Genomic DNA, 13,940 nt, shown 5'->3' on the forward strand with positions numbered 1-13,940 from the left:
CGAGCTCGGGGCGCGCCTCCCGACGCGGAGCGGCCAATTGGCTCGCGGCGCCGTCTCCGCCCCGCCCCTCCCGCGCGGAAGCGCCGCGCGGGCCCCGCCGCTCCGTGCGCGCTCGGTGGGGGGGGGGTGGCCGGGCCCGTGCCGCCAGGGGGCGCTGTGGCCGCGCGGCCGTTAACGGGCGGGGCGCGTCCCGGGCAGGCCCCGCGGGGAGCGCGCGCCGCCGGCGGCCGCCGTGGCGGGGGCGGTTCCCGGCCGGCCCGGGGCCCCGCGCTGCGGGACGGGCGGGCGGGCGAGCGAGCGCCGGGCTGCGGCTGAGCCTCGGGACGTGGGCAGTGTCGGCGCGTTTGAATTTTACAGTGGAGCTGTTATTGGCACGTGGGAATTTTTCTGTCTCCTCCCTGTATTCCTTTTCTTTCCCTTTGGAGGGCAGTGCGTTCCTCACGGCGCCTGGCGCGGCGCTTTCCCGCAGCCTTGCGCTGGAGATGCGCCCGGACACGGCGGGGGCTAGCGGAGCGCCGGCTCTCGGTGCCGCCGGCAGCCCGGCCCGAGGGCACGGCCGGCGGGGCCATCGGCGGCCGAGCGCATGAACGAGCTTGCCGAGAACCAGCGTTTGGAAAAAGTGAAGCGTTACAGTTCAGTCACTGCAGAAAATTCCAGTGCGTGAAGTGATCCCCTCGTTTAAACTATTAAGTGTAGGTATTTGCCTTAATTATTAACATACCTCTCCGTCCCTCAACTCCGTTCCTCCCCAGAACCTTTCCAACAGCAGCACAACAGTTCGTGCCTTGCAAATGCAGCAGCTCCGCTGCTCCAGTCACACTCCACTTCCTTCCCCTTCTGCCAACTGCTGCGGGACATCCCTTTCCTTGCCCCATCACGGAACCGCCGTGGGCAGAGGTGCCAAGGGAAAAGTACTGGTGAGCGTCGTGCACTCGTTTGGTTATTACCTTTGTTAGGGGTCAGGCCTGTGTGCTTATAAATCAGGAGCAGAATTTGCAAAGCAGCTGCCTAGGAATAAGCAGATGCGATAGAGTTTTGAGTAAGGAGATGGGGAGCCGCTATGGACTGAGTAATTGTAAAATGTTCTCTACTGGTAGCCAGAAGTGCTTCAAAAGGACTGTATGTTACCAGCAGTCAGACGTTGATGTGCTGGTGGCTCAACAAGTATGTACATCTTAAAAAAAAAAAAGTCTTGGATTATACAAAGTAAATTAGTACCACCGAAGGTGGGAGTTTTAGAACAAGTCTCACAGGCCTTCTGTACTCAGGGCAATATAATCTCTTCTTCACTCCTTTTTCCAGCTGTTACATCACCTTTCCTTCCCTTTTTATTTTAACTACAAGTGCAGATTTGCCTCATAAGTATTTCCAAGGCTGCTGCAAGTATACATTCCATTTTAACCTTCACTTCTCGGTACACCATTGCTTTGTTTGCTCATATCCCAGATTGCCACGATATAAAAACTGATAAAAGTTTCCTGCTAATAAATGCTTTCTTCTTCCCCATCATCAAATCATCTCCAAGTTAGTCTAGTCCAAGTCTCAAGACACCAGTTCTGAGCTTTGCCCTAATGATGAGATTAGGAAATATTTTCCTATTACCTATTAGAAATAGCAACAAATTTACTTGTGGAGATCTGGAATTTCCTTCTCTCCAGTCATACTCAGCACTTCCATTTTAACAAACTACAAGATGTAGTTTATCATGGCAAAATTCTCACAAACTGAAAGGCTGTTTTTAGATCCTGTAAAGAGATTTCTGGAATGCTACATATAAATTCTGTTCCTCTGTTTATAGCTGGAAGGACCAGTGTACCAGCGTGGGAAAAATGGTTCTGTAGCTTCTTAGAACAAGATTTCAAAATTAGAATGAAGTCTCCCTAGTCCCTCCGTAAAAGTTACATGTAATAAAAAAACGAACTGGTGAGTCATTATGGTGTACTTCACTATTTTTTTTGTACAGGAGAAATACTCCACTCACTTTACTTTATATTCTAAGCTTGCATAGAGAAAATATTAATGTCACCTACATATTAGGCATGCACTCAGTCCTGCTCTTGAATTCCCATCAGAGCTGACATTGCCATCAGAGCAAGTGGCACTGTGCCTGAGTGGATTATTTTGGGTTAAAGGGGTTTTTTGGTGTTAAATACAAGAACAAAGTCACAAGTCTCTCTTGTTTATTGAGATAATTTTTTTGGTTCAGTTCAGTGATAATAGTTAAATAATCTTGCACAACCTTGTTTAATTTTTGTGTTGTGGTTTTGTGGTTGTTTTTTTTTGTTTGTTTGTTTTTTTTTTTGTTTTGTTTTGTTTTGTTTTTTTGTACTGCAAGCAATTATATAATTTCAGACAGGCACTTTCAAGTTTTTGTGTATCACAACCACCTCATTTTCAATTGTGTTCTCTTTATCCTGAGTGAGATGATCTGCTTAACTTACATTATTTTCCATTAACAGCTTGACAAAAAAAATACAACAACAAGGAAAAATAAAGACATAAAAGCTGCCCAGCGAAGAGGTGTTTAAAAGAAAACTTCATCCTCTATCCAAAAAACAGCCGGATTTATCCCCTTAATAATCTCTTATCTTCTTGCCCTATGTACCTCATTTTGCTCCACATGCTCAGAACTACAGTTTGTTTCCTAGACGCATTTAAAAAGCAACGGGTAAAAAGGTTTAATTTTAAAAAAGTAAACCATCCATTGGAAATAAAAGTTATTTTTAAGTATCTGTAACAAGTGTTTAGGAATATAGTCTCTGTAAGCTCTAGATGCCTCAGATTGATGCCTCAGATTGATGCCTCAGATTTAGCTGTTTTATTGGTGGGAGGAGGGGGAAGAGGATGGGGGAGATTCTTCTCTGGTTTCTTCCTTAAAATCTGCTGCAGGAAATTGTAGACCAACATCAATCTGAAGAAAACAGATTTCTACTTTTCACATGCACACACCCACCAGCACTGTTTTATCTCCACTTTCCCTTCTTGCCACTGCAAAATTCCTGGTAGTAGTTTCAGGTGCCAGGCACACCTGACTAAAAGAACAAAATGTCATGGGTTTTCTCCTGACAAACCCAGCTTCTGCTGTCTTCAAAGCCTTCCTTTCTTTTGGATTGAACTCACTCACACATCTGCTTTTCTTAGCACCAGAATGTGCAGGGAAAACCTCAGGATTCAAAGAGATGGCAGCTTCAAAGCCAGCACAAGCAGCGTTGTAGTTCTCTACAGAAATCATTTGGACAAGTTAGAAAGCTACGGTTACTGAGAACTTGCCTCTTTTCTTTTTGGTGTAGTGTTGTAAAAAAACCTAGTGCCATCTGCATTTACCTGAGCCCCCAGTACCATGCACAGGAAAAGGAAGGCAGAAGAAGAGAGGAAGGAAAAAGAAGACAAGGAGCATGCTCTCAAAGACTTTTCCTGCATCTCTGAACTTCCTGCAGCTTTTAACTTTTACATATACTTGGCATGAAGTACTACAAAGGATTGGATGTGCTGGGTTCTTGTTTTAGGGCGGAGAGGTACATCAGCGTAAGTAGCAGAAAGTTCGGCGGGCAGGTTATTGCCACCATGTGCATTGATGGCATACAAGGATAATATGAAAAATCATGTTTTGTTTCAATTCATCCCAAAGAATACTAAGCTGAATGAGAGACATTGACCTCAGTTTCACAGGATCACAGAAGAGCAGAGCTGAGATTGCAAAGGATCTCTAGATAAATTCTAGTCCAAGCCCCAGCTCAAAAGTGGGGTCAAATAAAGCAAATTGTTCCAAGTTGTGTTCAGCCAAGCTTTGAATATCTTCAATAACAGTGACTCCACAGCCTCTCTGGGCAACTTGTTCCCATGAAAGAAGCTCTTACAAAAATTTTGTGTATTGCAATTTGTGCCTGTGGCCTCATATCCTTTCATTGGCACTATTAGGAGAACAAGGCCACTTTTTAATTTTATTTGTAGCTTTATTTTGCAGTTCCTGGAATGCTTAAAGTATTTGTTAAATGCAGATTACCTGCAGAGAAATCAGCCATGCTACTCATAGCACAAGAAGATAACAGGGTGCTTGAGGCATTGCAGTACCCTGGTTTGGGAGCACCCTTACAACCTGTCTCTCAGATATGCTCACTCTAAGTTATCTCCATACATGTATTTACCTATACACACATATATATGTATGTATGTATTATACACTATATATATGATCACCAGATAAGGGTCTGTACTCAACATCATTATCCACTCAATCAATATTATGCTTTTACTCTTGTGCTTTTTTTTTTCCTAGTGGTGAACTAGCAGCTTCCAGAACCACAGTTGTCACTGTTGCACTAGTCCAACTTCATATATTGTATCTGGCTGTGTGATATTTATATGAAGAGCTGTTTCTTGTTTCATACTACAGAAATAATTGTCCTGATCCTTCTCTCAGCTGCATCTAGCCCAGACTAGGTAGCTGTTCTTTCTAAAAGAATTACTTGGCAAGTACAGAAGTCTGCTGTATTTTAAGAAAAGAAAGGTCACACAAAACAAGTTAATCTTTCACAGAGTACGAGTGAATTAACAAAATGATCAATGCTTGTTTTCTAAATATTGGGGTGATTTCTTCTTTTTTTTTTTTTTCAAGCCTTATTCCTGCCCTCTTCATTTTACACCAAAGGGAAGACATTTGAAGTGTGAAACTTGTGAAATAGGTGAGGTTTTCACAGCCAGCATCTACAGCCTTCTATCTTACCTCTAGCAGGGTCAACACACCCTTTTCCTGATTTGTTTCACCCACCCTTTCAAATTCACTGGTTTGGAAAATCCTGATACCCTGTTTTTTCCTTCTCTTTCTCACACAAACTATTAATCTCATTTTTAAGAAAGAAAGATTAGCCCAAGCCAACACCGATCATTAAGAAGTGATAATACTTACATATCTAGTCAAATATGTGACATGGATAGATGTTAAAATATTTTTTGCTCTTGTATAAAAAGACCAGATAGAAAGTCACTTACTGGAGGAAACGAAAATCGGTAGTTGATAATAAAGGGTACTGTTGTTAACACTTGTTAAAGACTTATCTAGGACTAATGAGTAAGTTCTGCCAGTTCATGATAGCAGGTTTTCTTTGTTATCTTCATCTTGAATGGCCTATTAATCATTTATACAGAAGTCTTGAAAAAGAAGAAGGGGGGGGGGGGAAAAGTCCTTGTCCCAGCTCTTTGCAGCTCTGCAGGAAATGCAGTTTTAAATTTACCTTTATAGTCCTTCATAATTTAGCCTCCTTCATAATTTAGCTTCCTCATCTCCAGCTGATCTAATGTAACTCCACTATGTCTGCCTTTATGTCTCACTAGCTTCTGCTACAAATGTCATTGTTGTCTCTCCTCACATTGGTAATTAAACATGAGGGAAATCCCTGATCCCAATTTGTGTATGGATTCCTACAAAACACATTTGAAGCTTCATTATGAGCATAAGGTTCTGCTTTGCTGACCATGACTCTAAACAAGGTTGAACTCCGTGTACACCTCTTTTCTCTGTTTCGCTTTCTGGTACTTTTGTTAATTATTGTTTTCTTTGCTGTATCACATCCTGGTAGAGATTCAGCTCTTAGTAGCAAGCCAAGCGCCTAGCAAAGCTACACCAATTAATTTACTGAGATTTATAGTGCTCTCCTACATTTGTCATCTGCTTGTATTTTTGAAGCTGAGCACAGTGAGGAAGGATTTTCTCTCATCAGTCATCTTGCAAAGTGATGGAGAGAGGGTTTGGAATGCCACCATTCCAAACTAATTTCGAAGTTATGGTCATTAATCACCCCAGTTTCGTTAAACAGGTTTTTGTTGTAAGGAGGACATCATATATATATATATATATATATGTATGTATGTATGTATGTATGTATGTATGTATGTATGTATGTATGTATGTATGTATGTATATACACCATATGAAAGGATACATGAATCAGTGGGACTAATCCTCTTTCCAGAAACGTTTAGCCCTTTAATTATGAAGGAAAAATACAAATAATTGTAATTGAGTTTTAAACCTAATGGTCATAAATGAAGTTTTTGTCCTCCACTCCTGATTTCATGGCTGAGGGTAAGAAACTACCCTTCCAAACATCCTCAGTCTTCACAAAGGGGTCACATTACACCGACATAGGACGTGTGTGGACATACGAATAGTCCGTATCTTGCAAATTGTAGACGACACAAAAAGCAGAAATTTCTGGGGAAATAATGCCTGTTAGTTGAGCCAGCATGGTGCGATTTCACACCTGCCACCACAGGCAATATGTGTGAATGCGTGTCCTAACTGCTCCCACTGCTCCCTGGGGCCAGGGAGCAAATCTGCAGCTCCTATTCGTGCTGATTGTCCTGCAAATAGCTGGGCTTCCTTATCGCTTCTCCCGCATATGCATTCCCTTGGCTTACAGACCTGATGCTGGAAAGTGCTCAGCTCTCGGCTTCTATTGAAGTCATCTGATAGATCCCAGTAGCATTGAGGAAGATGTAGCCCTAGAGTTAGTAATTCATTTTAAACGAAAAATAAATTGAAATGAACAAGGCTAAATAAACATAAATAAGGTATAAAATGCTGCAGTCTCCAGGAAAGCCCAAGGGCGGCTATTTATTAATTTTTTTTATTAAAGCAAGTTAGCTAGGTTTCCATGAGGAAATAGATACTGTGTCTCGACTGACGGTTTGCTGAACTATGAGCAAAACCTTTTACTCTTCCGACATGGGCAAAGCTGATCGATGGTTTTTCTACTGTGCTTATACTAGAAGGATTTGTAACTCATCGGAAGAAAGACTGTAATTTTACTTTGCGAGTTTATAATCAAGCCCTAGTACATCTTGGAGAGTCTGTCTATGTTGCTACAATATAAATACTAACTAAAAACATATCTTTAAAATAAAAATAGGCTGTATGACATAATCCTTGGAATTCAGTTTTGTTTGTTATCAAAGTTGTTCTCCAACTGTTCCGTGCAGTGGCAATTCTTCCTACACATCCACACTACATCCACACAGCGAGACATTTTAATGTGTCTTTTTTTTTTTTCCCTCAACTCAAAGTTTAGTCTATGACTTCAAGAGGCTGAACAAGTACCCCTCTTAACCCCGTGTCACTCCTATTGTCAGAAGTGAGCTCAGCAGCACTGAAATAAAAGGTTTTAAGTGCATCAGGTTGAAACATGAGTATCGGGAAATACGTTTGGGAAAGCAGATCTGCGAGGGTGAGCTGCGGTCCGGAGAGCACTGCCAGTCAGGGCAGCGACGTGCAGTAGGGTGCGCTTTAGAGAAGAGTGGCGGCGATGGTTAGAGGGGAAGAAGAGAAGTTTTTTTCACCGGACCCACGTTCTCTCATAATTCTGACAACTTGTCCACAGTGAACCCTTTAAGTTCTCATATTTGGATAGGAAATTACAGGTGTTGCTGCTACTTTTTGTGTTTTAAATTTCGCTGTAGAATAGAAGTCTAGTTCCCACACTCCACTCAGGAGTTGTGTCAGGATGCTTGTAAAGCTCCCTGAAATACCCAAGATTACAGGGATGGTAGCATAAGCTATCCATGGGGGAAGTACTTAAGGTGTGTAACAGAAAATACGTCTTGTGAGAGAAAGTAACTGCAAATCCTCTGGACAACACAAACAACTCCGTGGAATAAATTACTTGTGGAAAGGCTCTGATTTTTTAGAAAAGCAAAGAAATGTATCACGAGAAAAAAAAAAAAATATCCAGAGGAGGAAAATGTTTCCGTATGAACTCTGCAGGAGCGATCTGTCTAAATACATTTTCTACTGGATCACAGTGATGTTCTTAGTTACATCAGTCCCGCATTTGTTAACCTCCAGACAAAACATTTTTAAATTCCTTAAGGACGTACTTCTATAGGAAGCGAGAACACTCGAGCGCTACCGCACCAAGTCCGTCGCTCTTGCGAAGTGAGCCCTTCCTCAGGCACCTCTCCGGTGATGCCGTTGTCTCAGAGGGGCTCTCGGCCTTTCGGGATGACACAAAGCGCGTGTCCCGGGGGCAGAGCGAGCGCGGGGCCGGCGGCGGGGCGCGGTGGCGGCGCGGCGGCGGCAGGGGGCGCGCTGCGCCCGCGGCGGGGCCCCGGGGCACGGGGGCACCGGGGCTGTCCCGGCTCCGCTCCCCGCCCCGAACGGGCCGGGCTCGCTGCGGGCCGGCCGGGGCACCGGGGCTGTCCCGGCTCCGCTCCCCGCCCCGAACGGGCCGGGCTCGCTGCGGGCCGGCCGGGGCACCGGGGCTGTCCCGGCTCCGCTCCCCGCCCCGAACAGGCCGGGCTCGCTGCGGGCCGGCCGGGGCACCGGGGCACCGGGGCTGTCCCGGCTCCGCTCCCCGCCCCGAACGGGCCGGGCTCGCTGCGGGCCGGCCGGGGCCCCGGGGCACCGGGGCTGTCCCGGCTCCGCTCCCCGCCCCGAACGGGCCGGGCTCGCTGCGGGCCGGCCGGGGCCCCGGGGCACCGGGGCTGTCCCGGCTCCGCTCCCCGCCCCGAACGGGCCGGGCTCGCTGCGGGCCGGCCGGGGCACCGGGGCTGTCCCGGCTCCGCTCCCCGCCCCGAACGGGCCGGGCTCGCTGCGGGCCAGCCGGGGCACCGGGGCTGTCCCGGCTCCGCTCCCCGCCCCGAACGGGCCGGGCTCGCTGCGGGCTGGCCGCGGCACCGGGGCACCGGGGCTGTCCCGGCTCCGCTCCCCGCCCCGAACGGGCCGGGCTCGCTGCGGGCCGGCCGGGGCCCCGGGGCACCGGGGCTGTCCCGGCTCCGCTCCCCGCCCCGAACGGGCCGGGCTCGCTGCGGGCCGGCCGGGGCCCCGGGGCACCGGGGCTGTCCCGGCTCCGCTCCCCGCCCCGAACGGGCCGGGCTCGCTGCGGGCCGGCCGGGGCCCCGGGGCACCGGGGCTGTCCCGGCTCCGCTCCTCGGCGTGCCTCAGGACGGGGGGAGCCGAGCTGAACCCTGGCTGCAGCGCAGCCGCCCCCCGCCCCGGCACCCGCGGCACCGGCGCCCCTCGGCGTGCGGGTGCTGGTGCTGCCCGTGCTGCCTCTCCCGTGCGCTTCCCGCTGCTCCCGGCCCACGAAAGGAGCATCCCCACGGCGGGAGCTTTCCGCAGGGCCGGCCGCGGAAGGCGGGAGCGGTGCGGCTCCGCGCAGGTCGGGCGCTGGGAGGCTGTGAGCAGGGGACGAGCGGTGAAACTGGGCAGCAGCGAGCCCGGGTCCTGGGGAGCTGTTGGCTCCTCGGAACCTCAGGTCTCATTTGGGCAGCTCTCAGGCAGGGACACCATGAGCCAGCCAGCATCCACCTGGGCTTGCCGAGTGCTGGGCACACGCGGCTGTTGTGAACCGCCGGGCGGTGTGAAGGGTGGCTTACACGAAGTACCACCGAGCGTATCCAAGAGCTTAAGGCTGCCGAGAGGAACACGCCTCTGTCCTCCTCAGGCTCTTGCGCCAGCTTCTTGGAACCTTTGTTTGGTCAATTCAACTCACAAATCTAGCACAGAACTAACACAGTGGAAAGAGAAACCCAGGATGAGCCCGGGAAGGGTCAGCACAGGTGAGAGGAGAAAAAAAAGGAGGTTTTATTGGCATTTTTTTTTTCTCCTGAGCTTACTTCGGTGTGGGTGTGTGTTGATATGGCTCATCTACAAACTATGCTGTCTATGAAAATTTGACTTTGTTCAATGAAGTATGTCACGTGGTAAATGTTGGCAGCGGTTGCATCGAGTCAGAGAGCGATACCCAATTCAAAATGACAGCAAAATCTTCAATAAAAAAGCAAATATTATAGCTTTGTTTTCTTCTGGTAATGAAAGACAGTCCAATTTATACAGAGAAGAGAAAAGGTAACGCAGTAACTGAAAATACAAGTCTGTCGTGGGACATGGAGCTCTTACTTCAGAGGAGAAAACATTTTATTTAGAGATAAAATTCCCAGGTAACTTTATTTTAGGTCCAGAACAACAACTTTAACAAAGATTAGTTGTTGGCAACCACAAGAAGAGGAGTTAAGACCTGCACACCAGGGCAGAATTAATGTACCTCAAACTCCCAAGGCTGCCAGTAATCACAACACAAGGAGGCGTGTGCAGGTCTTCCTGCTGTATTTACTCTGTCACCTGTCACCTTTGCATGAGCAGAAGAAAGAAGTAAATGTGTGAAATACATCCGTGTTGGGAAGCCAGCTGATGGATAAGCACCTTTGGGTCAGGAAGGATGAGTCTGCCTGGATGTGTGGACCAGTATGTTTTGCTTCAGAGCTGTATATAATAGGGCAGGTCCTCAGTGTAGGAGGATTTTTGTCTTTTTTTACCCTGGGATGCTGGAGATTAGTGTGATATGTACTTAAAACAATGTAAATGAGATATTTTGATGGTACCTTGCACAGAGTCAGCAGTTGTGCTCTTCCTCCTGAGTGTGTGAAGTTTCCCTCTGCTAGGCTTCGCAGTAGTTCCCAGAAATCCCGAACGAATGGGAAATTAAAAAAGAAAGGCAGACTACAGTTGAGAGAATGTGACCATTTGAAGCACATTTGAACTGTGTAAAGTGTAGTGACTTTGTGAATCTGTAGAGTTCACAGTATTCATTAAAAGGGCTATTATCGCTAGGTGCCATTAACACCCCTCCCTCCCTTTTCCATTGTGAATGATTTTACTAGGATGCTGTAAAACTAAGGATGCCAAATGGTCAGAACTGGGTAATACTTTTGCCAATTCTAGAAGACGATCTAAAGCTGGTGTTTCTTGTTTGTCTGGCATCCAGAATTACTCTTGAATTAGTATTATTTGTTTGGCTTATTATAGAAATATAAAGCATTAAATTCTGTTCTCAAAACCAGATGCCAACTCACTGGAGACAGAAAAGTTTTCTGTTCTTCTTATGTGGTCAGGTTGAGTCTCTAGTAATGAGCTGCAAGAAGGAGATGCTGTTTGCCTACAAAGGAGATACTTAGGTTTCCATGTGTAACTTACCACAGTTAGTGCAATAGCACTATCCTATTGGACGAGTTTTGAGGTGAAGTCATATTTGTTTTCTTTGTAACTGCACGGACTGCCCCACTAATTTCTTCCTGAGTCACCTTCAGCACACCTGAGCAGGAAGTGACTGAAGGGTGTCATCACATTTAGTGTCTTTGGCTTCTCCGCCGATACTGTCAACACACCAAAATGTCTGAGCCAATTGAAGGTTTAGGCTGAGATACCGATGGATCTGCTCTCTGAACAATCCATTTCTTCTAGAAACACATAATAACCTTAACTTGGATTAATGCTCCCTTATCTGGGTTGGACCCTGCAACTTCATGGGCAAGCATCAACCTTGTGCTGGAGCAATAGTGAAGAAACCTTTGTACTTACAGAGAACTAAGCTGTAACAGCAAAGTGGTTAAACTCCTGCTCCTAAAACTGTTTCCCTTTACACCATATTCCTTCCACTCAACCAGCTCTGCACCTTTCATCATTCAAGGGCTTACATTTTAAGCTAGAAGAGAGCATCTGAAGGAGGGCAACAAAGATGGTGAATGGTCCTGAGGGGTAGCTGTATGAGGAGCAGCTGAGGTCACTTGGTCTGTTCAGCCTGGAGGAGACTGAGGGGAGACCTCACTGCAGTTGCATCTTCAGTGACAGGACCTGAGGGGATGACCCGGTGTTGTGTCAGGGGAGGTTTAGGCTGGATATTAGCAAAAGATTCTTCTCTCAGAGTGTGGTTGGGCTGGAACAGGCTCCCCAGGGAAGTGGTCAAAAGCACCAGCCTGACAAAGTTCGAGTAGTGTTTGGACAATACCTTAAAGTGCATTGTGTGACTTTTATGGATGGTCCTGTGCAGGGCCAGGAGTTGGACTCAGTGATCCTTGTGCATCCCTTCCAACTCAGCTAATTCTGTGATTTAGACAGGGAAAAAAATCCCCAACTCTCAAAAAAGCCTCCTAAAGCTTTCTAGCAGTCAAGCATCAGGGTTTGGGGTTTGTGGGTTGTTTCACTGTTGGTGGTTTTTTAGCCCTTGGTGTAACAACAGTTACACCAAGTTCTACCAAGAGATCTTAAATAGCTCCACTAGGCTAATATAAGAGGTGATAGTGTTGCCAGTCTTTGTAGACAAAAATTCTTGCTGAAAAATATTTACATCTCGTCTTTTCAAGGCTGGGTGTTTTGTTGTTGTTGTTGTTGTTTTTTGTCCCTTTTAACTTCCATCTCCAGTCGGCATTTCTAAGGGTAGGATGGAATGAAGGGTGCTAGAGACTTTCATATTGAAACAGAATGAAACATAGTTGGAGCTGATCCACACGTGATGATGTTGTTGGAAGGACTAATGATAGGGATAGGGATAATGACTGAAGATGGACAGGAGGTCAGGTATGGACTTGCAAAAGAATATAGTGGGAGCAAGGACAGCACTTTAATTTTGGGTAGTGTGTGTAGAAATATCACTGTGCAACATGTAACTCTGTGAATCAGAAAGGCGAGAGAGGTACATAAGGTTACCTTAGTTTTAAGGTTAGCGAGTCCTTTGCCTGGTTTGTTACCAAGGTAGCAGTGTGAATTCCTGCTCCAGCGGGGACAGTACCCGGGAAATGGGCCGCAGACTACCAGGAGGGAAGCGTTACGCAGCCAAGGGCAGCTCACGAAGGTTGTCAGAGCGCCAAGGAAATGTATGTCACTGTTGGTTGCCTTTGCACTGTTCTAGGTCTTCCACCCCTGGGAGGAGCTCACACAGCCGGGCTTTGCCCTAATCCGCGGTTCTGTTTAAGGCTTTGTCTCTGGATTTATGGCGTTTGGATCACAGTGCCTGGAAGTGCTCGGGGACCCGCAGCGCTGGAGTTGCCCTCGTGCTCTGGAGCCGCCCCCGGCAACGATGGATGCAGTGGCGGTGCCGAGCCCCGGTGCTGGCAGCAGCATGACGGGGATCCCTTCTGCCCTGCAAACACGCCCACGCCGCACACCTCTTCTCCCTGCTGTCTTCGAGGTCCCTGCAGCACGGCGAGCCCCGGCCGCCCGTCACCTGTCTCCGGGCTCTTCTCCGAGGCACCTTCTTCCCGCCGGACCGCCCCCGCCTCCCCGGCGGGGCTCCGCAGCTCTGCCGGCTCGTGCCGCCCGGGCGAAGCCGCGGAGCTGTCCCGGTGCCCGCCCGCGGCGGCCGCGGGGCGGGGGCGGGCGGAGGAGCCGCCCCTCCGCGGGCGCGGAGCTATAAGGGCAGCGCGGCGCGGCGCGGGGCGCAGCAGGAGCCATGGGGAACCGTGTCACCCGCGACGACTTCGAGTGGGTCTACACGGAGCAGCCCCACACGCAGCGCAGGAAGGAGATCCTGGGTACGACGGGGAGCCCGGGAGCGGCCGCGGCGGCTCGGGCGGCCGGGCCGGGCTGAGCTCCTGGACGGGACGGGACGGGCGGGGCGGCGGGTCCGCGCCGGGACCGCCGGTGTCGGTGTGGCTCGGGCTGGCGTCCGGGCTGCGGAGAGCGAGCGCCGCAGCCCGCCGGGGTGTTGGGTGTAGCGCTCCCAACTCTCTGCCTTCCGGAGGCAGCGGCGGGGATGCCGCGGCGGAATCGAGCCGAGCCGGGTCACCGGGTGGCAGCGGCGACCCGGCGACACGGGCTGCGGCCAGCGCCCGCCTGTCCGCAGCGCGCCCCGGGAGCGGGCGCTGCCGTCCCCGGGTCCTGGCGGGCGGCGGCTCCGCCGGGCGTGCCCCGGGCGCGGAGCCCTCCTGCGGGCACGTGTTCCCCGGGCCTTGGTAGAGCACGAACGTAAAGGGACACGCGGGTCAGGTCTGCTGGAGAACAATAGCGAGTCCCCGCTGCTCGTCGGGGACAAGGGGCACTCAGGGACGTTTTCGTGTCGTACACGCAGCGCTTAACCGCGCACAGGAGCGTGGTGGGTCGGGAGGTCTGCTTTTGTGGGGGGATTGGGCTGTGCTGAAGGTAGTTTTTGAGAATAACTGATAATTCAGAA

General features: G+C 49.2%; 1 protein-coding gene across 6 annotated transcripts in view; it reads left to right on the plus strand.

Moving 5' to 3' along the window:
• DEGS2 (delta 4-desaturase, sphingolipid 2) overlaps positions 1-13,940 on the plus strand; it is a 33,263-nt gene that overhangs the window by 1,115 nt on the left and 18,208 nt on the right. For 2 of the 6 annotated variants that reach the window (XM_040066896.2, XM_040066899.1), the window contains exon 1: positions 13,199-13,302. The exons of 1 other annotated variant lie outside the window; for it this stretch is intronic. In XM_040066896.2, coding sequence (XP_039922830.1) covers positions 13,221-13,302 — 82 coding nt within the window. In that variant the 5' untranslated portion in view covers positions 13,199-13,220. Of the gene's footprint in view, positions 1-464; positions 693-752; positions 918-1,798; positions 1,924-2,459; positions 7,003-13,198; positions 13,303-13,940 lie in introns of those variants that run through there. 3 more of the 6 variants (XR_005701299.2, XR_005701298.2, XM_040066898.2) reach the window with 3 other exon arrangements.

The sequence above is a fragment of the Hirundo rustica genome, chromosome 6, assembly GCF_015227805.2.
Source record: "Hirundo rustica isolate bHirRus1 chromosome 6, bHirRus1.pri.v3, whole genome shotgun sequence".
NCBI classification, from domain to species: Eukaryota; Metazoa; Chordata; class Aves; order Passeriformes; family Hirundinidae; genus Hirundo; species Hirundo rustica.